Genomic DNA, 24,741 nt, shown 5'->3' with positions numbered 1-24,741 from the left:
GATAGTCGTGCCTTCTTTGTGTCCGAATCCAGTTTCAAAGAAGGAACGTTTGTTGCACAATTTGGATGTAGTTCGTGCTCTAAAATTCTATTTAGAGGCTACAAAGGATTTCAGACAAACATCTTTCTTGTTTGTTGTTTATTCTGGTAAAAGGAGAGGTCAAAAAGCAACTTCTACCTCTCTCTCTTTTTGGCTTATGAGACTGCCGGACGGCAGCCTCCTGAAAGAATCACAGCTCATTCCACTAGGGCCGTGGCTTCCACATGGGCCTTCAAGAACGAGGCTTCTGTTGATCAGATATGTAAGGCAGCGACTTGGTCTTCACTGCATACTTTTACCAAATTTTACAAATTTGATACTTTTGCTTCTTCTGAGGCTATTTTTGGGAGAAAGGTTTTGCAAGCCGTGGTGCCTTCCATCTAGGTGACCTGATTTGCTCCCTCCCATCATCCGTGTCCTAAAGCTTTGGTATTGGTTCCCACAAGTAAGGATGACGCCGTGGACCGGACACACCTATGTTGGAGAAAACAGAATTTATGTTTACCTGATAAATTACTTTCTCCAACTGTGTGTCCGGTCCACGGCCCGCCCTGGTTTTTTTAATCAGGTCTGATGATTTATTTTCTCTAACTACAGTCACCACGGTATCATATGATTTCTCCTATGCAAATATTCCTCCTTTACGTCGGTCGAATGACTGGGGAAGGCGGAGCCTAGGAGGGATCATGTGACCAGCTTTGCTGGGCTCTTTGCCATTTCCTGTTGGGGAAGAGAATATCCCACAAGTAAGGATGACGCCGTGGACCGGACACACCGTTGGAGAAAGTAATTTATCAGGTAAACATAAATTCTGTTTTCTCAAATATTTTGTACTCTGCAGTTGGTATAACAAGTCATTTAAAATACATTAATGGAAAAACAATTTTACAGTGTACTGTCCCTTTAAGGCCTATGTGTTCCATTGCTCTGTAGCTGGCTCATTCCTGTCTTCCCTTTTGGGTCTAATTGTCTGTTCCTTGGTATCTAGGTATATGTAGAAACAAACTGTTATACAAGTTATCTATATCTAGCTGTTTAATTGCGTTGAGTAAAGGCCTGTACAGGGTGAGATACACATGCTATGGTCTTACTTTATTCACCTATAAGCTCAGTGTTCTCCCCAGGACCTCTTTAGCAGGTGCACCACCTGGCTAATTTTACTGACCACCCGGTTAAAATTTTAGCCATTATTAAAGGGACATTAAACCCAAAATGTTTCTTTCATTATTCAGATAGAGAATACAATTTTTTAAAAAGTATCAAATTTGCTTCGTTCTCATGGTATTCTTTGTTGAAAAGATACCTAGGTAGGTAGCGTGCACCTGCCTGAAGCACTACATGACCGGAAATAGTGCTGCCATACTGTATAGCATTGTTGCAAAACCGTTGCCAAATAGTGCTACACACTCCTGAGCGTGCATCCCTGCTTTTCAACTAAAGGATAACAAGAAAACCTAAGAACATTTTATAACAGAAGTAAATTGGAAAGTTGTTTCAATTGTATGTTCTGTCTGGATCATGAAAGAATTTTTTTTTAGTTTTTAGCCTGTATTCAACATTTTCAATTTTGATTGAACAAATTATCATTAAATACATTTCTTTCTCTTGTTAAGTGTATCCAGTCCACGGATCATCCATTACTTGTGGGATATATTCCCTTCCCAACAGGAAGTTGCAAGAGGATCACCCACAGCAGAGCTGCTATATAGCTCCTCCCCTACATGTCATACCCAGTCATTCTCTTGCAACCCTCAACATAGATGGAGGTCGTGAGAGGACTGGTGTTTTATACTTAATTATTTCTTCAATCAAAAGTTTGTTATTTTTAAATGGCACCAGAGTGTGCTGTTTTTTTCTCAGGCAGTATTTGGAAGAAGAATCTGCCTGCGTTTTCTATGATCTTAGAAGTAACTGGCTGTTCTCACACATTCTGAGGAGTGGGGTAACTTCAGAAAGGGAATGGTGTGCGGGGTATCCTGCAACTAAGGTATGTGCAGTAAAATATTTTTCTAAGGAATGGAATTGACTAAGAAAATGCTGCTGATACCAAAGTAATGTAAGTAAAGCCTTAAATGCAGCGAAAGCGACTGGTATCAGGCTTATTAATGTATGTGCAGTAAAATAATTTTCTAGGTAATGGAATTTGACTAAGAAAATGCTGCTAATACTGAAGTAATGTAGTAAAGCCTTAAATGCAGTAGAAGCGACTGGTATCAGGCTTATCATTAGAGATACATACTCTTTAAAAAAGATGTTTTTTAAAACGTTTGCTGGCATGTTTAATTGTTTTTTTGAGGTACATTGGTGATAAAATTATTGGGGCATATTTTTTCCACATGGCTAACTTAATTTCTGCATAGAAACAGTTAACTAAGGCTTCCCACTGTTGTAATAATAAGTGGGAGGGGCCTATTTTAGCGCTTTTTTGCGCAGTAAAAATTCAGACTCAGTCTTCCTGCTTCTTCTTGCATGATCCAGGACGTCTCTAGAGAGCTCAAGGGACTTCAAAAGTCATTTTGAGGGAGGTAATCAGTCACAGCAGACCTGTGACAGTGTGTTTGACTGTGTTTAAAAACCTTTTTTTCTCTATTGATTATCCGGTTTGGGTATTAAGGGGTTAATCATCCATTTGCAAGTGGGTACAATGCTCTGCTAATTTAATACATTTACTGTGAAATTTTGGTTGGTATAACTGATTTGGTTCATTGTTATTTCAACTTGAGACAGGTTGTGTGCTTCTTAAAGGCGCAGTAGCGTTTTTATTTTGCTTGTAAACTGATTTTAAAGTGTTTAAAGCTTGCTAGTCTCATTGCTAGTCTGTTTAAACATGTCTGACACAGATGAATCTGTTTGTTCATTATGTTTGAAGGCCAGTGTGGAGCCCCATAGAAATATGTGTACTAAATGTATTTATTTCACTTTAAATAATAAAGGTCAGTCTTTATTTATAAAAGAATTATCACCAGACGACGAGGGGGAAGTTATGCTGACTAACTCTCCTCACGTGTCAGTACCTTCGCCTCCCGCTCAGGGAGCGGGTGCTAATATGGCGCCAAGTACATCAGGGACGCCCATAGCAATTACTTTACAGGACATGGCTACAATCATGAATAATACCCTGTCAGAAGTATTACCTAGATTGCCAGAATTGAGAGGCAAGCGCGATAGCTCTGGGATTAGGAGAGATGCAGAGCGCGCTGGTGCTGTAAGAGCCATGTCTGATACTGCATCACAGTTTGCAGAACACGAGGACGGAGAGCTTCATTCTGTGGGTGACGGATCTGATCCGGGGAAACCTGATTCAGAGATCTCTAATTTTAAATTTAAGCTTGAGAACCTCCGTGTATTGCTTGGGGAGGTTTTAGCTGCTCTGAATGACTGTAACACAGTTGCAATTCCAGAGAAATTGTGTAGGCTGGATAGATACTATGCGGTACCGGTGTGTACTGACGTTTTTCCTATACCTAAAAGGCTTACAGAAATTATTAGCAAGGAGTGGGATAGACCCGGTGTGCCATTTTCCCCACCTCCTATATTTAGGAAGATGTTTCCAATAGACGCCACAGACGGTCCCTAAGGTGGAGGGAGCAGTTTCTACTTTAGCTAAGCGTACCATTATCCCGGGGGAGGATAGTTGTGCTTTTTCGGATCCAATGGATAAAAAATTAGAAGGTTACCTTAAGAAAATGTTTGTTCAACAAGGTTTTATCTTGCAGCCCCTTGCATGCATTGCGCCTGTCACTGCTGCTGCGGCATTCTGGTTTGAGTCTCTGGAAGAGGCCATTCACACAGCTCCATTGGATGAAATTATGGACAAGCTTAAATCACTTAAGCTAGCTAATGCATTTGTTTCTGATGCCATTGTACATTTGACTAAACTAACGGCTAAGAACTCTGGATTCGCCATCCAGGCGCGGAGAGCGCTAAGGCTTAAATCCTGGTCAGCTGACGTGACTTCTAAATCTAAATTACTTAATATTCCTTTCAAGGGGCAGACCTTATTCGGGCCCGGCTTGAAAGAAATTATTGCTGACATTACTGGAGGTAAGGGTCATACCCTTCCTCAAGACAGGGCCAAATCAAAGGCCAAACAGTCTAATTTTCGTGCCTTTCGAAATTTCAAGGCAGGAGCAGCATCAACTTCCTCCGCTCCAAAACAGGAAGGAACTGTTGCTCGTTACAGACAGGCCTGGAAAACTAACCAGTCCTGGAACAAGGGCAAGCAGGCCAGAAAACCTACTACTGCCCCCAAGACAGCATGAAGGAACGGCCCCCTATCCTATAACGGATCTAGTGGGGGGCAGACTTTCTCTCTTCGCCCAGGCGTGGGCAAGAGATGTCCAGGATCCCTGGGCGTTGGAGATCATATCTCAGGGATATCTTCTGGACTTCAAAGCTTCTCCTCCTCGAGGGAGATTCCATCTATTAAGGTTATCAGAAAACCAGATAAAGAAAGAGGCATTCCTACGCTGTGTACAAGACCTCCTAGTAATGGGGGTAATCCACCCGGTTCCGCGGACGGAACTAGGACAGGGATTTTACTCAAATCTGTTTGTGGTTCCCAAGAAAGAGGGAACCTTCAGACCAATCTTGGACCTTAAGATCTTAAACAAATTCCTAAGAGTTCCATCATTCAAAATGGAAACTATTCGAACCATCCTACCCATGATCCAAGAGGGTCAGTATATGTCCACTGTGGACTTAAAGGATGCCTACCTTCACATACCGATTCACAAAGATCATTATCGGTATCTGAGATTTGCCTTTCTAGACAGGCATTACCAGTTTGTAGCTCTTCCCTTCGGGTTGGCTACGGCCCCGAGAATCTTTACAAAGGTTCTGGGCTCACTTCTGGCGGTTCTAAGACCGCGAGGCATAGCGGTGGCTCCGTATCTAGACGACATCCTGATACAGGCGTCAAGCTTTCAAATGGCCAAGTCTCATACAGAGATAGTTCTGGCATTTCTGAGGTCGCATGGGTGGAAAGTGAACGTGGAAAAGAGTTCTCTATCACCACTCACAAGAGTCTCCTTCCTAGGGACTCTTATAGATTCTGTAGAAATTAAAATTTACCTGACAGAGTCCAGGTTATCAAAACTTTTAAATGCTTGCCGTGTGCTTCATTCCATTCCACGCCAGTCAGTGGCTCAGTGCATGGAAGTAATCGGCTTAATGGTAGCGGCAATGGACATAGTGCCATTTGCGCGCTTGCATCTCAGACCGCTGCAATTATGTATGCTAAGTCAGTGGAATGGGGATTACTCAGATTTGTCCCCTCTATTAAATCTGGATCAGGAGACCAGAGATTCTCTTCTCTGGTGGTTTTTTCGGGTCCATCTGTCCAAGGGCATGACCTTTCGCAGGCCAGATTGGACGATTGTAACAACAGATGCCAGCCTTCTAGGTTGGGGCGCAGTCTGGAACTCCCTGAAGGCTCAGGGATCGTGGACCCAGGAGGAGAATCTCCTCCCAATAAATATTCTGGAGTTAAGAGCAATATTCAATGCTCTTCTAGCTTGGCCTCAGTTAGCAACACTGAGGTTCATCAGATTTCAGTCGGACAACATCACGACTGTGGCTTACATCAACCATCAAGGGGGAACCAGGAGTTCCCTAGCGATGTTAGAAGTCTCAAAGATAATTCGCTGGGCAGAGTCTCACTCTTGCCACCTGTCAGCGATCCACATCCCAGGCGTGGAGAACTGGGAGGCGGACTTTCTAAGTCGCCAGACTTTTCATCCGGGGGAGTGGGAACTTCATCCGGAGGTGTTTGCTCAACTGATTCATCGTTGGGGCAAACCAGAACTGGATCTCATGGCGTCTCGCCAGAACGCCAAGCTTCCTCATTAGGGATCCAGGTCCAGGGACCCGGGAGCGGCGCTGATAGATGCTCTAGCAGCCCCTTGGGTTTTCAAGATGGCTTATGTGTTTCCACCGTTTCCGCTGCTGCCTCGACTGATTGCCAAGATCAAACAGGAGAGAGCATCGGTGATTCTGATAGCGCCTGCGTGGCCACGCAGGCCCTGGTATGCAGACCTAGTGGACATGTCGTCCTGTCCACCATGGTCTCTTCCCCTGAGGCAGGACCTTCTAATACAACGTCCTTTCAACCATCCAAATCTAATTTCTCTGAGGCTGACTGCATGGAGATTGAACGCTTGATCCTATCAAAGCGTGGCTTCTCAGAGTCAGTTATTGATACCTTAATACAGGCACGGAAGCCTGTTACCAGAAAAATCTACCATAAGATATGGCGTAAATACTTATATTGGTGCGAATCCAAGAGTTACTCATGGAGTTAGGTTAGGATTCCTAGGATATTGTTCTTTCTACAAGAGGGTTTGGAAAAGGGCTTATCTGCTAGTTCGTTAAAGGGACAGATTTCTGCTCTGTCTATTCTTTTGCACAAGCGTCTGGCAGAAGTTCCAGACGTCCAGGCATTTGGTCAGGCTTTGACTAGGATTAAGCCTGTGTTTAAAACTGTTGCACCTCCGTGGAGCTTAAACTTGGTTCTTAAAGTTCTCCAAGGAGTTCCGTTTGAACCCCTTCATTCCATTGATATTAAGCTTTTATCTTGGAAAGTTCTGTTTTTGATGGCTATTTCCTCGGCTCGAAGAGTCTCTGAGTTATCCGCCTTACATTGTGATTCTCCTTATCTGATTTTCCATTCAGACAAGGTAGTACTGCGTACTAAACCTGGGTTTTTACCTAAGGTAGTTTCTAACAGGAATATCAATCAAGAGATTGTTATTCCATCATTGTGCCCTAATCCTTCTTCAAAGAAGGAACGTCTTTTGCATAATCTGGACGTAGTCCGTGCCCTGAAGTTCTATTTACAGACAACTAAAGATTTTCGTCAAACTTCTTCCCTGTTTGTCATTTACTCTGGTCAGAGGAGAGGTCAAAAAGCTTCGGCAACCTCTCTCTCCTTTTGGCTTCGTAGCATAATACGTTTAGCCTATGAGACTGCTGGACAGCAGCCCCCTGAAAGGATTACAGCTCATTCTACTAGAGCTGTGGCTTCCACCTGCGCCTTTAAAAATGAGGCCTCTGTTGAACAGATTTGCAAGGCTGCGACTTGGTCTTCGCTTCACACCTTTTCAAAATTTTACAAATTTGACACTTTTGCTTCTTCGGAGGCTGTTTTTGGGAGAAAGGTTCTACAGGCAGTGGTTCCTTCCGTTTAAGTCCCTGCCTTGTCCCTCCCATCATCCGTGTACTTTAGCTTTGGTATTGGTATCCCACAAGTAATGGATGATCCGTGGACTGGATACATTTAACAAGAGAAAACATAATTTATGCTTACCTGATAAATTTATTTCTCTTGTAGTGTATCCAGTCCACGGCCCGCCCTGTCTTTTTAAGGCAGATCTAAATTTTAATTAAAAACTTTAGTCACCACTGCACCCTATGGTTTCTCCTTTCTTGTTTTGTTTTGGTCGAATGACTGGATATGACATGTAGGGGAGGAGCTATATAGCAGCTCTGCTGTGGGTGATCCTCTTGCAACTTCCTGTTGGGAAGGGAATATATCCCATAAGTAATGGATGATCCGTGGACTGGATACACTACAAGAGAAATAAATTTATCAGGTAAGCATAAATTATGTTTTCTTTCTAATGACAGGGTGAGTCCACGGATGATCTAATTTACTATTGGGAATATCACTCCTGGCCAGCAGGAGGAGGCAAAGAGCACCACAGCAAAGCTGTTAAATATCACCTCCCTTCCCTCCAACCCCAGTCATTCTCTTTGCCTACGTTAAGAGCAAGGAGGTGGTAAAGTTTAGGTGTCTAGAAGACGATTCTTCAATCAAGATTTTATTATTTTTCAGCAGTGCAAGTTTGTGCTGCTTTTCTCCTGGGGTGTAGCAGTAGTCCATGTCGGTCGCTTCAGTAGAGCAGTGGTGGCTTTTAAGCAATGGGAACTTGTGGGGTACAGTCCTCACTGCGCCTCCCATGTAGTGAATGCTGCCCTAGTATTGAAAGCCTGAGTAAGATTACTCAGTCTTTTATCTTTTTTTTCCACAGGTCCATGTGAGGGAGCATGCCTCTCAAATCTAGTGAGCTGCCCTGCTGCCTGGCGGAATTCATTGAGGTAAGTGCTATTTTTATTTTCTGAGCCGTATACAGGAAAAAGATGGCACTTTAATATTTATTTCAATGGGACACTAAATATATGGGCCCTAACAAGTTAAGGAGCTTATCTAAGGCAGTGGTTGCAGGCACTGGGGACGAGGAGATAGGCTCAGTCATTATGTCTAGAGGTGGTGTGTTTTTTTTTTTTTTTACTTGCTCCCGCCGCTTTTTTCCTCAGTGTAATCCTACCGACCGGGAGGTTAGTTCTGTTACGCCCACAATGGGCGGGGCTAGCTGAGGCGCTAAAGTTTTCTATTGCGCGCCCTTTCTCTTCACTTCCTGTGTTCCGGAAGGGAAGAATTTGTTTGCGGTTCCAGTTTTGTGTGCTACGCTCGACAGACATTGGGTGCAGCGCTCTGGATTGAGTCTGGAATCCATCTGATAACTATTGCCTCTGGTTTTCCAGCAGGGCAGGTAGGCACCTCAGCAAGGCTAAGCTGAGGTGTAGAGGCTGACCTGGGTGTTTGTTAAATATTTTCTCATATTTTTGCTGTAAAAATAAAGCAGTTTCATTTTATATTTAAAGGGACAGTAACATTTTTTTGTGTGAACTTTTGATTAAAAATTAAGTACTTTTATTTTTAATTTGTTCAATTCTGGGTAAAGATGTTACTTGTACTTTATGTTTTGATGCGAACGTGGAACCACTAATCCCTTTCTGTTCCTCATGTATTGAGAGAACATTGAATTACAGGGATAGACTTTTTGATTCTGAGCCAACATTGTCTAGGGTGGATGCTGTTCAGGAGTCTACTAACAATGTTCAAGATATGACACGGCTTTCTCCTCAAGTGTCCCAAATTTTATCGTCCACACATGCAGTGCTCTGCGCTTCCTCTCTAGCTCCGCCTGGAGTTGCGTTGCAAGACATCGCTACCCTCATATCATCTGCGGTATCTGATGCGTTGTCTGCTTGGGTGAAATCTCAGACAGTGTAATTCTTTCTTCTGATGCTGAAGTTGTAACCTTCAGGTTTAAGCTAGAACACCTCCGTTTGTTACTTAAGGAGGTTTTGGCTACCTTGGACAACTCTGACACTTCGGTCGTAGTCAATCCTAAGAAGTCCAGCAAGCTAAACACTTCCAGTTTGTGGCTCTTCCATTCGGCCTTGCCACAGCTCCCAGAATTTTTTCAAAGGTCCTGGGATCCCTGTTGGCGGTGCTCCGGTTGCGGGGCATTGCAGTGGTGCCTTATCTGGATGACTTCTGGTTCAGACGCCATCCTTTCAACAAGCGAACTCCCACACGGAGATGTTGTTATCCTTCCTGCGTTCTCACGGATGGAAGGTGAATTTGGGAAAGAGTTCCTTAATTTCAGCTACAAGGGTAGTGTTCCTGGGAACCATAATAGATTCCCTATCGATAAAAATATTTCTGACAGTGGTCAGAAAATCAAAGATCTTCAATTCTTATCTGGCCTCTCCTCGGCCGTCAGTGGCTCAATGTATGGAGGTGATCGGTCTGATGGTAGCTGCCATGACATCATTCCGTTTGCCCGTTTCCACCTCAGACCTCTGCAGTTATGCATGCTCAGACAATGGAATGGGGATTATGCGGATCTGGATCAGGCTACAAGAGATTCTCTTCTTTGGTGGTTGTCTCAGGAACATCTCTCCCAGGGAACCTGCTTCCGCAGACCCACCTGGGTGATTGTGACAACGGACGCCAGCCTGCTGGGATGGGGAGCAGTCTGGGGCTCACTAAAGGCTCAGGGGACATGGACTCGGGAGGAGTCTGTTCTCCCCATAAACATTCTAGAGCTGAGGGCAATCTTCAATGCTCTTCTGGCCTGGCCTCAGTTAGCTTCAGTCTGGTTTATCAGGTTCCAATCGGACAACATAACTTCAGTGGCTTACATCAACCATCAGGGAGGAACTCAGAGTTTCTTGGCCATGACAGAGGTAGCCAAGATTATTCAGTTGGCGTAGACCCACAACTGCTGTCTATCTGCGATCCACATTCCAGGAAAGGACAATTGGGAAGCGGATTTTCTGAGCAGACACTCTTTTCACCCGGGAGTGGGAACTCCATCCAGAAGTGTTTTCCAGCTTGATTCTCAAATGGGGGACAACCGGAACTGGATCTCATGGCATCTCGTCAGAATGCCAAGCTCCCGAGGTACGGGTCGAGGTCGAGGGATCCTCAGGCTGTACTGATAGATGCTATGGCGGTCCCTTGGAATTTCAGTCTAGCATACCTATTTCCTCCATTCGCTCTCCTTCCTCGGGTCATTGCTCAAATCAAACAGGAGAGGGCGTCGGTGATCCTCATTGCACCGGCGTGGCCTCGCAGGATATGGTATGCAGACCTAGTGGAGATGTCATCCTTCCCACCTTGGAGACTCCCACTGAGGAAAGACCTTCTACTTCAGGGGCCCTTCCTTCATCTAAATCTTGTTTATCTGAAACTGACTGCTTGGAGATTGAACGCTTAATCTTATCTAAGCGGGGATTTTTGGTCATTGAGACCATGATTCAGGCTCGTAAGCCTGTTACCAGGAAGATTTACTACAAGATATGGCATAAATATTTGTATTGATGTGAATCCAGAGGCTACTCTTGGAGTAGAGTTCAGATTCCTAGAATTCTGTCTTTTCTCCAAGAGGATTTGGAGAAGGGTTTATTGGCAAGTTCCTTGAAAGGTCAAATATCTGCCTTGTCTATTTTGTTACATAAACGTCTGGCGGATGTACCAGATGTGCAATCGTTCTGTCAGGCCTTGGTCAGAATCAGGCCTGTGTTCAAACCTGTTACTCCTCCCTGGAGTCTTAACCTTGTTCTTAAAGTTCTTCAGCAGACTCTGTTTGAGCCTATGCATTCCTTAGATATTAAGTTGTTATCTTGGAAAGTTTTGTTTCTTATTGCAATTTCTTCTGCTTGTATGGTCTCAGAGCTCTCGACGTTGCAGTTTGAATCTCCTTACCTTATTTTTCATTCGTATAAGGTAGTTCTTCGTACTATATTAGGGTTTCTCCCTAAAGTGGTTTCGGATAGGAACATTAATCAAGAAATCGTTGTTCCTTCTTTGTGTCCTAACCTGTCTTCTCATAAGGAACATCTGCTGCACAACCTAGACGGATTTTCGCCAGTCTTCTGCTTTGTTTGTAGTTTTTTCTGGGAAACGTAAGGGGCAGAAAGCTACAGCTACTTCTCTAACTTTGTGGCTGAAGAGTATCATTCGTTTGGCCTATGAAACTGCTGGACAGCAGCCTCCTGGGAGGGTTTATTTCTTTCTTGACACAGTGAGTCCACAGCCCGCCCTGTTTTTTAAGACCGTTTTTTGTCGTTTTATAAACCTCTGCACCTTGTAACTTCCTTTCTCTCCTTTTACTTTGGTCGAATGACTGGGGTGGGAGGGAAGGGAGGTGATATTTAACAGCTTTGCTGTGGTGCTCTTTGCCTCCTCCTGCTGGCCAGGAGCGATATTCCCAATAGTAATTAGATGATCTGTGGACTCACCGTGTCAAGAAATAAATAAACTTATCAGGTAAGCATACATTTTGTTATTTATATTGTGCAATTAATTTGTGCTTTGGATAGAAGAAAATGATACAATGTTAGAAAATATTACACTGCCACTCCATCATGCCATCTGACTGGCAACATTTTCTGTGGAGAATACTGAAGCATATTTATGTAGTGAAGATATTGGCAAAATAGCTGATATTGCTAACTTCTATACCTTGTGCTTCACTTTGGTGACTTCCGCTTCTTATCACCTCACTTCATTCTGTGAGAAAGGAAGAAGCCAATATCTGTGCAAAGCCTTGCGAGTTATCCGTTTCGTTGAGTGTTTGATCACCTAATACTTTAGTGGTCTGTAGCCAGCAGGCAGATATATTACACAGGTCTTAGATAAAGACATTATGCTATTTATATACTGCTGATGTTTTAGTGCTGTGTCTGGAGCTCCTGGATCCTATTTTCCTTTAGATCAGAGTTTCCCACTCGTTAAGACCCACCCAACAGGCCAGATTTTCAAGATTTCTGAACTTCTCTGTGAGTTTATCTTGTTGTTCCTTGTCCAATATGGGTTGGACAATGGGTTCCTTTATGTTCTTCAAGTTCCTGTGCAGCAGGCATTTCTTGTGTTAAGGGTTTCACTAGTTAAACAGACGGTCTTCTCTAGAATTTGTATTGTTTATAAAGATAGATAATCCCTTTTATCACCCATTTCCCAGTTTTGCATAACCAACACGGTTATATTAATACACTTTTTACCTCTGTGATTACCTTGTATCTAAGCCTCTGCAGACTGCCCCTTATTTCTATTCTTTGGACAGACTTGCATTTTAGCCAATCCGTGCTGACTCCTAAGTAACTCCACGGGAGTGAGCACAATGTTATCTAAATGGCGTGTGTGAACAAAACTGTCAAAAATGCACTGAGATAATAGGCGACCTCCAAGGGCTTAGAAATTAGGATATGAGCCTGCCTAGGTTTAGCTTTCAACAAATAATACCAAGAGAAAAAAGCAAATTTGTTTAAAATTGCATTCCCTATCTGAATGATGAAATTTACTTTTCACTAGATTGTTCCTTCAACCTGTTGTCAGGTGACATGACTGCTTAGTGCTGAGGATGGGAGTTGTCAGAATAGAACTTTTAAATATGAGAAGATAAAGCTGATAGGTGAGTGTAAATCTGATGTTGCAGGGCTATACACAAGGAGCCTCTGCTGTTGGACTGTAGTTGGATCTGTAGATACAACTCTTACAGAATCCTCTGAGTATTCTTTTGTGTATTTCTATGTTTTAAAGCATTCTTCAGCTTGTTGGTAATGTGACAGATCTGTAACACATACAAGGTTTTGTTGGGCAAGTTTGGGTGGTTTATTCAGCCTAGAACTTTTAGTAATCACACCTGGTTCATATACACACACAACAATGATTTTAAATAAAGAAATGGTCTTCAGGAATGCAGGGAAAGGGAGATTAAGTCTATTGGTACTAAGAAGCAGAGTCTGCTTTGGAGCCCTTGCAGTGCAGACTCTGATGTGACTGAAGCAAATCACCTCCAACTTGTCCATTCAGGTTGCAGGCCCTGCTCTTGTGATTGGTTGCATAAGAGTAGGGGGTGGTGCTACCGAAGGAAACCCTTGTGCAACGATAACTGCAAGCAGCTGACAACAGTGTTTGCTGCTTCTCGCTGCAAAGGCAGGTACACAGGTACCCTAGTTTGGAACCATGTCTGTCCTTCACTTAGTACATGTGGCCCATTGTGCTTAATGTTCAATGCTGCTCTTAATAGCTAATATCCTGTATATTATTAGCAACATAATCCTTTTTTAATATTCTTTTAAAGTGATGGTAAATCCTAGTGTTTGTGAAACGCTAGGATTGACCATTGGAACAAATAAATGTGACTTTCAGTTATGAAGTATAAAATACTTTATGCTGAAAGTTATTTTATTTGTTTCAAGCGTTCGCCGCACTGAGCTGCTCAGGCAGCCCACGGCAGAACGCTGTTTTGCTGAGAGGTGACGTTTTCACCTCTTAGCCAATAGCCGTGCGGGAAATCCGGCTTGGTGCCTGCTGGAGAGCACGGCTATTTGCTAAGGGGTGGAGACGTCGCCTCTTAACAAAATAGTGTTCTGCCGTGGGCTGCCTGAGCAGCTCAGTGTGGCGAACGCTTGAAACAAATAAAGGAACTTTCAGCATAAAGTATTTTATGCTTCATAACTGAAAGTCACGTTTATTTGTTCCAATGGTCAGTCCTAGGTTTTACCATCACTTTAAAAGAATATTAAAATAAGGATTATGTAGCTAATAATATACAGTATATTCACAAATGCTAGAATTTACTATCACTTTAACTTTTATTCTTTCATTTTACAGCGCAGGAGCATAGCTAGAGCATTCTTTTTTTTCTCCTTAGTTGTTGCCAGTTAGTGACAGATATTAATGTGCTCTGGCATTAGTTCAGCTATTACTGTGACAAAGGCTGCAGTTTCAGATTTTTTTTTTTTTTTTTTTTTTTTTTTTTTTTTTACAATTCATAATCAAACGTCATGAGAAATGAAATTGCTATTTTATGTTGCCTTTAACCTTTAGTGCTGTATATAATTTCATTTACTTAACGTCTCCTTTCCCCGGCCAGATCTAAAGGGGAAAAAAATACATTCTTTTTTTTAAGGCTGTGGCTAGAATCTTGGTTTGCATTTTAAGTCACAAGAATATTATGTATTCTGGAGACCTTAACTATTTAGCAATTGCAGACCTATGAAATGAGGCTGGTTAATGGGGCGAGGGCCATGACCGCTCATCGAATTAAAATGTTCATGAAACAAACCTGAAAAAAAACCCATAGTGTATTTTAGTAGAAGAAAAAAAAAGGGGGGGTTTTATAGACACTTAGCTGCTATGTATTTTTTTCACTGTACATTGGAAAAGATCTAAGAAAGGGGCATTGTTAATGTGTTGATAACATCATCCTAGCTTGCTGGTGACACATGCACAGAGGACGTGCGTCCTGCACGGAGCATGAGATGCGTGCATTGTGACTGCGAGCCTTAGCATATGAATAGACGGAGAATCGCTTCTTGTAATGAGACAATAGACTTGCTGTGTAATAGCCACACACAGACGTCACAAGTGGCAATTCTTACTATCCATCAACTTATAGGTTACATACCAGTAACATTACAGAAGCGTTGCCCCTTCAGTGCCCTAAGCAAGGCTGCACAAAGACTAGTGACTTGTTGCTGGCTTCATTCAGCTTTTTTAATGTAAAGTTGATAATCAATTTAATAGTAACATTAAACAAAAAGTCATACAGGAAGTGCATGTTTGTGCCCTGCTGGTTCATGGCTCACTGGCTAATAAGGACAACTCCTTCTTCTCTGTTGATGAACAGGACATACACATAAGCGGTGTTATTTTTATTTAATTGCACAGCAACATCTGTTTACAACTTTTTAAAATCTATTTTACATTTTTCTGGTGGTTATTTCATGTCTGTGGCTCATTTTATATGTTCTTCATAGAATATAAAGCGACTAATGCAGAACCAGAGGGTGTCGGAGGTAGATGCTACCAGGCTGGTCATGCTGTACGCTTTGCATTATGGGAAACACAGTAGCAGTGCTCTTCCGAGTCTCCTTACTGACCTCAGGAACAAAGGTGTGTCCGACAAGAACCGAAGGGTAAGTACCACCCTACTAATTAAATTGTTCTGGCTTCATCAGACTTTTCTGCCTAATTTTTTTTTTTGTTTTAGATTTAGATATAGGTCATTTTTAAATAATCACAATAGCCACAAATGACTGAAGTATTGCAGTTGAGCAAGGCGTTTAAAGGTTTTAACTTGCAGGAGGAAAGAATATGGGTGTTCCTTTAAAGGGACATCATACCCAAAATTTTCTTTGGTGTTACAGACAGATCATACAATTTTTAAAAAATGTTTAGTTTACTTCTATTTTCAACTTTTTTTTTGTTTTCACTGTATTCTTTGTTGAAGAGAAATATAAATGGATAGCACGCATCTTTCTGGAGCAGTAGATGACTGTGGCATAGTTCTAAAACTGCTGCCAGTCTCGTGCACGCTCCTAGCCTTCCTACCTGCTTTTAAAAAAAGGATACCAAGACAACAAAGTGAATTTGGTAATAGGAGTAAATTGGAAAGTTTTTAAACATTTTACTCACTATCTGACTCTTAAAATCAATATTTTTTTTTGGTTTTATGTCCCTTTTAATCTCTTTCTTAAATACTTTTATAAACCCTTGTTTTCTATAAAGGATATCTGAATCATGGATATAAATTATGTTCTTGTCAGTCTTAGACTTTAAAGGGCAAATTAAGGTAATTTTCTATTTTCCATAATCATGAACAAGGTATTCTAAAAACATTAAACAATCTGGTTCTTGTGTTAACTAAAACTGTTGTTGTTCTGTAATCCCATAAGCTGGTTTCTGCAATGGCGGAATTTGGTGGTAAAAGGGCACGAGGCAATGATCTCTTTAACCCAAAGGATGCGGTAGCCATCACCAAGCAGTTCTTCAAAGGATTAAAGGTGAGTGCACCTGTAAGATTAGTGGTGATTGGAGGGCAAAGTAAACACTATGAAAGCATTTTATGGGGTTTTTTTCTCGATGTAATCACCATGAATAAGTATGGAAAAAATATGTATCCTATATCTGTTTATTGCTTATTTCTTTTCTAGGACATAGAAAAAGAAATTGAGCTTTTTTCTCTCCTTTTTTATATTTACTTATCTGTTGACAATATAGTTGTTTTGAAGAGTAATTTTTATTTTTCAAAAACACTGTGGGTTCGATTTATCATTGTCAAAATGAATGCGCCTCCCTGTTCTCCTCTGCACTCGTCTGAGATCGCCTGTCTTGAAGCGCAATGGTGGGACTGAATTTATCATTAAAAAGCCCTTTTTTTTTTTTTGCACCTCAGTTGAAGAACATATAAATATCACTCTGCTTTTTTTATCATCTTTTATATATTACTGTTTACAGGCTTGAGGAAAAAAATTTTTTTTGGATATTTGTATTGATTTTTATCAAAAACTGGGCCTTTTATGTAACTTTTTTTTTTTTTTTTTTTTTTTTTTCTAGATTTGTTTCATTGCTCTTTGTTTGAGGCTAATGGGAAACAGTTCAATTATATTTTCCACTCCCATTGTATTAAAAAAGTAAATAGATTTTACACTTGTGGTTTTTTTTTGTAAGTTACTAAACAAAAAACATACATAAACTCCACGGACGCTCCAAGAGAAATGACCTCTACTGCAATTTTCCACAGTATTTATGTAGAACTTCTTTGCTCGCAGTGGGAGTAGAACTTTACACAAGGCGGTCTGACAGGAGTGATGTAATTGATAAATTTTTTGGGGCGCACCGAAGAAGTAGGCAGGTGCAATGTAACTGCTTGCATTTTACAGACCAATATCCCAAGTTTTTGGGTACATTTTTGATTGGTAAATAAGAGATTACAATTGTGTGCACATTTATAGGCACAAAATAGGAGAACTTGACTCTCACTTTTGTTTCGAGCCCTTAGTCGTAATGATTTGGTGAACTGGGTTTCTGTACTCCTGAATGTTTAAAGGTCCGTAATGAAAAAAAATATTATATGGCCTTATTCATTAGAAAATGCAATTTTATATTTATGGACACTGCATAGCTATGTGTTAAACCACTGTAAAAATCTTCTGAGCCAATCGGCAGCGTTAGTTGCACAGGGTTGATAGTGAATAAAATTCGTGATCTAACCAATAAGAGCATGTATTTTTTTCACTTTAATTGCCCTTTTTAAATAGTTTTTTTTTTGTTTTTTTTAAAGTGAGTGTGCCTACGAGATCTGTCTTTACTTTTAATTTGAGAACTACTCTTGTACAGCACCTGAGACTCTCCGCTAGTGAACTACTATAATTTAATATTTCGCCCACATCCCAAGCATAAACATACAATACACCCAGGCATCAATTTGTCTTTGACCTTTGACCCCTTTGTCAAGGGGTCCTTTGACCCCTTTGTCAAGGGGTCATGAGCTCAAGCTAAAGGGTAGTAGATTCAGGAGTAATTTGAGGAAGCACTTCTTTACAGAAAGAGTGATTGATTTATGGAATAAACTTCCTCAAGAGGTAGTAGCAACAAACACTGTGGGGGACTTTAAAAATGCATGGGACAAGCATAGGGCTATCCTACGAACTAGATAAGTTTATACTGTTAGGTAAGGTGGGGCAGACTTGCTGGGCCTATGGCTCTTATCTGCCGTCAATATCTATGTTTCTATGTTTCTATGACCTCCCAGAGATATCTCACTGCACTCATTGTCCATCTTCCTTATGTCTGAGGTTCTCAACCATCCAGCACACATTGCGTTCGTCTACATGTTCCACTCAAACCTACCTTCTGCTCAAAACTGCTATCCTCATTCATCTTTTGACATACTTCATCTGAGGCTCTCCATAACCACACTTTAAATTTGCTTGACTTTTTCTTTTAAAGCTTTTCTTGAAATTCTGTGCTCAGGCTGTGACATGCCATTGAGTAATGCTTATTTTTTTTTTTTACCAGGGAGTAGAGAATGTTTACACTCAACATCAACCACTTCTTCTTGACACTTTGGATCAGCTTATTAAAGGAAAACTGAAAGACAGTTTGTACCCTTACCTGGGACCAAGCACATTGAGAGACAGGTACATAGCGTGACCCAATGTAGTGAACCTATTTGTTCATATGTAAATAATCCAATGAAGGGAGAAGAATAATAGTCAAAAATGATTTATTTTTTAATAATCTAATTCATTTAATTGGTGTACAGTGACATCACTTTCTAACCAAAATTGTAGTGAAGATAGGAGACCTGCAACACCCAACTAGAGGGCAGCCCCACCAGACATCAAATAGGTATTGGCTGTCAAAGTATAACTGCGGGATCTATGCAGTCACCCGACTTCACATAAAATTAAGGAAGTAGCACCCTGATATATATTGCAAATACATGTAGCACAGAGCTGTAAGCATTAAAGGGACAGTCTAGTCAAAATTAAACTTTCATGATTCAGATAGGGCATGCAATTTTAAACAACTTTCCAATTTGCTTTGTTCTTTTGGTATTCTTTGTTAAAAGCTAAACCTAGGTAGGCTCATATGCTGATTTCTACGCCCTTGAAGGCGGCTGCTTGTAACAGTGCATTTTGACGTTTTTTCACAGCTTGACATGTGTGTCATATAGATAACATTGTGCTCACTCCCATGTAGTTGTTTGTGAGTCAGCGCTGATTGGCTAAAATTCATGCCTGTCAAAAGAACTAAGATAAGAGGGCAGTCTGCAGAGGCTTAGATACAAGGTAATCACAGAGGTAAAACGTATATTAATATAACAGTGTTGGTTATGCAAAACTGGATAATGGGTAATAAAGGGATAATCTATCATTTTGAAACAATAACAATTTTGATGTAGACTGTCCCTTTAAGCTTGTTAGACTTTAAAGAGGCATAGATATGTAAATATACAATTAATGTCACGTGCATGGGTTAAAAAACTCATCAATTATGTTTAAACGTGAGTATGTCAATATACCCAGTAGTCCATGTAGGTATAATGCATGCAAATTAAGTCGTATTAATACTGCGCACACGGCAAAACTCGTGTCGTCAAGTTGATACTTGCATAGATATTATGGCATGCACTTAGTCTTCCATGCACGCTCACAGTTATTAAGCCACACACTCCTTCCAAGACAAGCTGTAATCTGTGAAGCAGTATTGAAGTATTGACTTAAAAAATAAAAATATATTTTTAAATTCTGTATAAGATTATTTTGCTATTTTATTTATATTATTCTAAAATTGATTGAACCTCTCAAAAAAAGATATATGATCTGTGTGGACACCTTACAAAATATAAGCTGAAATTGAATTGTAAATGCACTAAATGTCAAACAACTGAAAACAGCTTTAGCACTGATGTGAAATAGCGCAGCCTACAATCTTCATGGCTACAAGCAGGTAGGGGATTGATTTATACTGTCCTGTTTTTTTACTTCACTGAGTCATCCTGATTATTCACTGGGAATCTAAGTCTTTAAATATTTGACACATTTGTGAGCCTCGGGGGGCTGGAGTTGGATTCCTCTTTTCCATTTTCACTCTCCAAAAACATTAAAACATTGCACAATATACTGAAGTTTAAATTTCTTGGATTATTAATAATATGTAAAACTTGTATTTTTATGCTTAAGCATAAAAATTTAAGTTTTATTAATTTATTTATTAAAAAATATTTATTATAAAGTAACTCTGTGCAACAACCTGAAACGATTGGTTGTATTTTATGTGCAATTATATCACTTGCAAAACAATTTAACGAGAAATTCCTCCAGGAATTGTTTTCTATAAATCTTTTTGCAATATATTTAATTTTTTTGGTTTTGCTTTTTTTTATAAATTATTCAGCTTTTTTCAGTCTATCCCAGTGTTCCACGGATTTATCGTCTACACTCATTATTTGGCTGCAACACCACTAAAATACTTTAACCCTTTGAGTGCTAAGCACTTTCCCACCTGGGTGTTAAGGTTTTCTTAAAGGTTTTGTTTTTTTACTTTTTTTTTTAATTTATTTCAGATCCCCAAGACTTACACAGTTGGAAAGGTTAGGCGATTACCTTTCCAGCGGTGGGTCTTGGGGTCTGTAGCTGCTTAGATGCCTGAGATACAGGCTTCTAAGCAGCATGCCCCCTGCTCCTATATTTAACATTGTTAATGTTAAATAAAGTTGCGCGGTGACGTCATCACGTTTATTGCGCGTGACGTCACCACGCAAAACGGAAGCCCCGGCAATGCCTTTCATTATGCAGCACCGATCGCCGGGGTAGGAGCGGGTGGGAGCCCCCAGATCTCCCTCAAGTTGGGAGAGTGCTAGTGACGGCTCTGAGCCGTCATTAGCACCAGAGTGGGAAACTCTGTGACGGCTCATTAGCACTCAAGGGGTTAAAGGGACATGAAACACAAAAAAAATTATTTCACAATTCAGATAGAACTTAGTTTTTTTAGACAACTTTTCAATTTACTTCTATTATAAATGTTGCTTCATTCTCTTAATATCCTTTGTTGAAGGAGCAGCAATGCACTACTGCGAGCTACTTGAACACATTGGTTAGCCAATAACAAGGCATACTTGTGCAGCCCCAATCGGCATCTAGCTCCCAGCTCCTGAGCTTACCTAGGTATGATTTTCAATAAATGATACCTAGAGAACTAAGCAAAGTAGATAATAGAAGTAAATTGCAAAGTTCTGCCCTATCTGACTCACAAAACAAAAATGTTGGGTTTCATGTCCCTTTAACTTTAAGGGACAGTCTAGTCCAAAATAAACTTACATCCCACAAAGCGTGTTCTCTCACTATTTTCTTTCTCTTATCTACTGTTGTGATGAGCTGATATTAGATTTCCCTTTTCCATGTGTTCCTGATATTGACCTGGTTTAACCTTTCATAATCTATTGATTATGTTCAAGGGATATAAGAGCAAAAAAGAAAATGCTTTACTATGAAAGATTTATTTTGTGCTGGTGCTTGAACATAACTGTGTTTAATACCTGCAAATCCAGAGCCGCAGTGCACTTAATGCATCTAGTGAGCCAGTGGCAAGAGGCATATTTGTGTAGCTACAAATCGCCAGCTAGCTCCCAGTAGACATGTTATGTTTTTTTCTAGTCTTTTGCATGCTCTATTGGAATCATGAAAGTTTAATTTTGACTTTAGCCATTTAATAAGAAAAAGTTGCTTCCTTCTCAAACTCTGATTTTCAGATATTATGATGGAGTTGATGATCCAGAAAGAAATAATAAGACAAGCTCTTCTACACACCTCACTTTATAACATATAGTAAAATGACACATTTGGGACCATTAATCCATTAATCAATAAATGTGTCATTTGCAGAACAAACCTAGTCTAAAAAGGATAGTTTAGCATAAAATCTATTGAAGATTGTCCCTTGTCAGCAGCCAGTAACCAACTACTTGTGTAAGCAGCATCGCTGAGACCCTGAGTTAGACACCCCCCTTCCTGTTATGTGTACTGATCCGGTTCCTAAATATGATAACCTAAAGCAGAGATCCTCAAACTTGGCCCTCCAGAGGTTTTAAAACAACTACATTTCCCATGATGCTCAGCCAGCTGATATGCTGACTGAGCATCATGGGAAATATAGCTCCAAAACCCCTCTGGAGGGCCAAGTGTTTTATAGCTGCTAAATCAGTACAACACTCCTAAAATTCTGTAAACAAATCTGTTTAAACTGTTAGTATCAAATACCAACCCTCAATGCAAATATAAGCACACAAATAAAAATATACAATATGTCAATTCATATATACAATGCCATATATTATATACTGTTAATTCACTCATTTATCTACTTTGCTTCTTACTCTTAGTATCCTTTGTTGAAAAGCATACATAACTAGGTAAAGGATCAGCTGTGCACTACTGGGAGCTAGCTGGCATTTGGTGGCTGCACATATATATTCCTCTTGTCACTGGCTCATCCAATGTTTTATAAGGACAAGCAGCTTATCCCAGAACAGACTAGGTGCGAATTCTACTAGAATAAAACCACACAAATTACCAGTCACTCACTCAAAGGCAGAAAAAAGTAAGTTCTAAAATCAGTTTAGCTATAGCCATTGGCCTAGAGATAAGACCAAATACCCTTCATGGCACCTCCAGAACAGTCAGGTGTATTATTATAAGCACTTTCAAAATAAATTGGACACACTTGGATATTGTGTAGCTAACACCATAGTGAATATTGCTAAACAGAATTTGTTAACACAGATTCTGCCCTAGTCTTCTATTCAGCATTCCAGGACTATATTTTGTGGTCGCTGACTATGCGTCAGTCATGTGGGTAGCCACCAATCACCAGCAGTACATTCATGCTTCTGAGCCTATCTAGGTCTGACTTTCAATAAAATATAGTAACAGAACCTAGATGTTGTATCATTTAAATGCAACTTTACTTTTCTCCTCTACAGGCCTCAAGATATAATTGTATTCATGGTTGGAGGAGCCACATATGAAGAAGCTTTCACAGTATATAACCTTAATCGCACTACACCTGGAGTCCGTATTGTGTTGGGAGGGACGACTATTCACAACACCAAAAGGTGAGGAAGATTATATTCACAATACTTCTCACTAAGGGGCCTAAAAGTCGAGATAATTTAAGAGAATGCCAGTGCTTCTATTTCCCTGGTGGATTTTTATAAAGCCACTTTTTACCCTGGAAACAGAGGTCTCGCTAAGGGGCGTATACTGTGTTTTTGTATGGGAAGGAGTTGCATACAAAGGTGCACAATTAAAATCATAATTTTAAAAATCATTCAAAACTAATAATTAAAGCATTCACACAAGAATACATAGGAAAAAAAATATTGTTAAGGTGCAGCAAAAATCGTAATAAAATTCTTTTACTAAAAATCATATTTTATCAAAAACTTAAAATTTGTACGTAAATTATACATAGGAATAAATTGTGTACAATGGATGTGCAAAACACGCATAGAAATTTATATTTCTAAGTACAAAATACTAAGCGAAATTGTGGTTTCTTTACACAATTGAGTCCACGGATCATCATCAATTACTGTTGGAAATATCACTCCTGGCCAGCAGGAGGAGGCAAAGAGCACCACAGCAAAGCTGTTAAATATCACTCCCCTACCCACAATCCCCCCAGTCATTCTCTTTACCTGCATTGCAAGGAGGTGGTAAAGTTTTCGGTGTCTGATAGAAGTTCTACAATCAAGTTTTTATTATTTTAATATACAGAGTAGGTTTGCTCTGTTATTCTGGAGTTTAGCCTGGTCCACGTCAGTCTCTTCAGTAGGGCAGTGGTGGCTTTTAAGCAATTGAGAACTTGTGAGGTACAATCCTCACTGTACTTTCTCAATCATTCTTGCTGCCCTAATCTGAAAGCCTGTGTAAGTTTACTCAGTCTTTCTTTTTTCACAGGTCCATGTGAGGCACTTCAAACTCTTAAACCGGGAAAACTGTCCTGCTGCCGGACAAGCTGAATTTAAGGTAAGTGGCATGTTTAGTTTTCTTTCAGGGTAAGAAAGATTCTGGTCCTTGAGCAGTTTTATCCTAGTTTTCAGGCACTGTGGGATGAGTTGGGTATTGGTGGCTCAGATTATGTTCCTAGCTACGGTTTATTACGGGCAGGACTGGTGTGTACTATTTTTATTTTTTTTTCACTTATAGATCCTTATAATTGCGGATCTTTTGCTTAAGTTTTTGTTTTTGCCGGAACTTTTCTTCCGACCACCGAGACAGCCCCAGATTAGTATGGGGGTAGGTCTTCCACAGGCGGCGGTTATTGGGCGCACTTCTTCTCTATTAGGAGAGAGTTTGTCAGTGTGTTCAGTTCCCGATTGTGGCGTAGTTGTCGGCCGCTCCGACATTGTGGGCTCAGATGACGGATTCGTCTTCAGACGGTTTATTTCTGAAGTTACCGTTGGCTAATATTATTCCAGGCAGCAGGTCAGGTAGGCACCTCAATATAATTGCTGAGGTGTAGTGGGTTGCCTGGGGTATAATTCAATATTTTGTTATCCCATTAAATTAAATTACATTAAATTAATTTTGTTATTTAAAGGCACAGTAACATTTTGTGTGCAGTTCTAAAATAAGAGTACAGTTTTTTTAAAATAAAATAGACATCTTTAATTTTTTTGCTAAGATGATGGACCAAGAGGCTATGCAGATTGTTACATGCAAGTTATGTTTTGATTCCCAGGTGGAACCACCAGTACCATTTTGTTCTACTTGTATTAAAAGAACCTTATGTTTTAGAGAGACATTTTTTGAACATGAGCCACCTTTTAGATAAGGCGGATGCTGTTTAGGGGTCTCCTGTACCAGTCATGCCGCAACTGTTCCCCCAAGCGTCACAAGCTTGTGCAACACATGCAGTGCCCTGTGTTTCCTCTCACAATCCATTGGATTTTATTTGCAATACATTGCTACTCATGTCTCTTCAGCAGTATCTGAGGTGCTGTCTGCTTTTCCCATGCTTCAGGGAAAGCGCAAGAGGAAGTTTAAGGA

At 40.4% G+C, this 24,741-nt stretch overlaps 1 protein-coding gene across 1 annotated transcript in view; it reads left to right on the top strand.

Moving 5' to 3' along the window:
* VPS45 (vacuolar protein sorting 45 homolog) overlaps window positions 1–24,741 on the top strand; it is a 210,755-nt gene that overhangs the window by 124,978 nt on the left and 61,036 nt on the right. Inside the window, exons 12-15 of the mRNA XM_053705388.1 lie at window positions 15,160–15,318; window positions 16,078–16,185; window positions 18,203–18,324; window positions 22,671–22,802. Coding sequence (XP_053561363.1) covers window positions 15,160–15,318; window positions 16,078–16,185; window positions 18,203–18,324; window positions 22,671–22,802 — 521 coding nt within the window. The remainder of the gene's footprint in view (window positions 1–15,159; window positions 15,319–16,077; window positions 16,186–18,202; window positions 18,325–22,670; window positions 22,803–24,741) is intronic.

Source organism: Bombina bombina, chromosome 1 (genome assembly GCF_027579735.1).
Source record: "Bombina bombina isolate aBomBom1 chromosome 1, aBomBom1.pri, whole genome shotgun sequence".
Lineage (NCBI taxonomy): Eukaryota > Metazoa > Chordata > Amphibia > Anura > Bombinatoridae > Bombina > Bombina bombina.
This window is presented reverse-complemented; position numbering and strand designations above follow the sequence as displayed.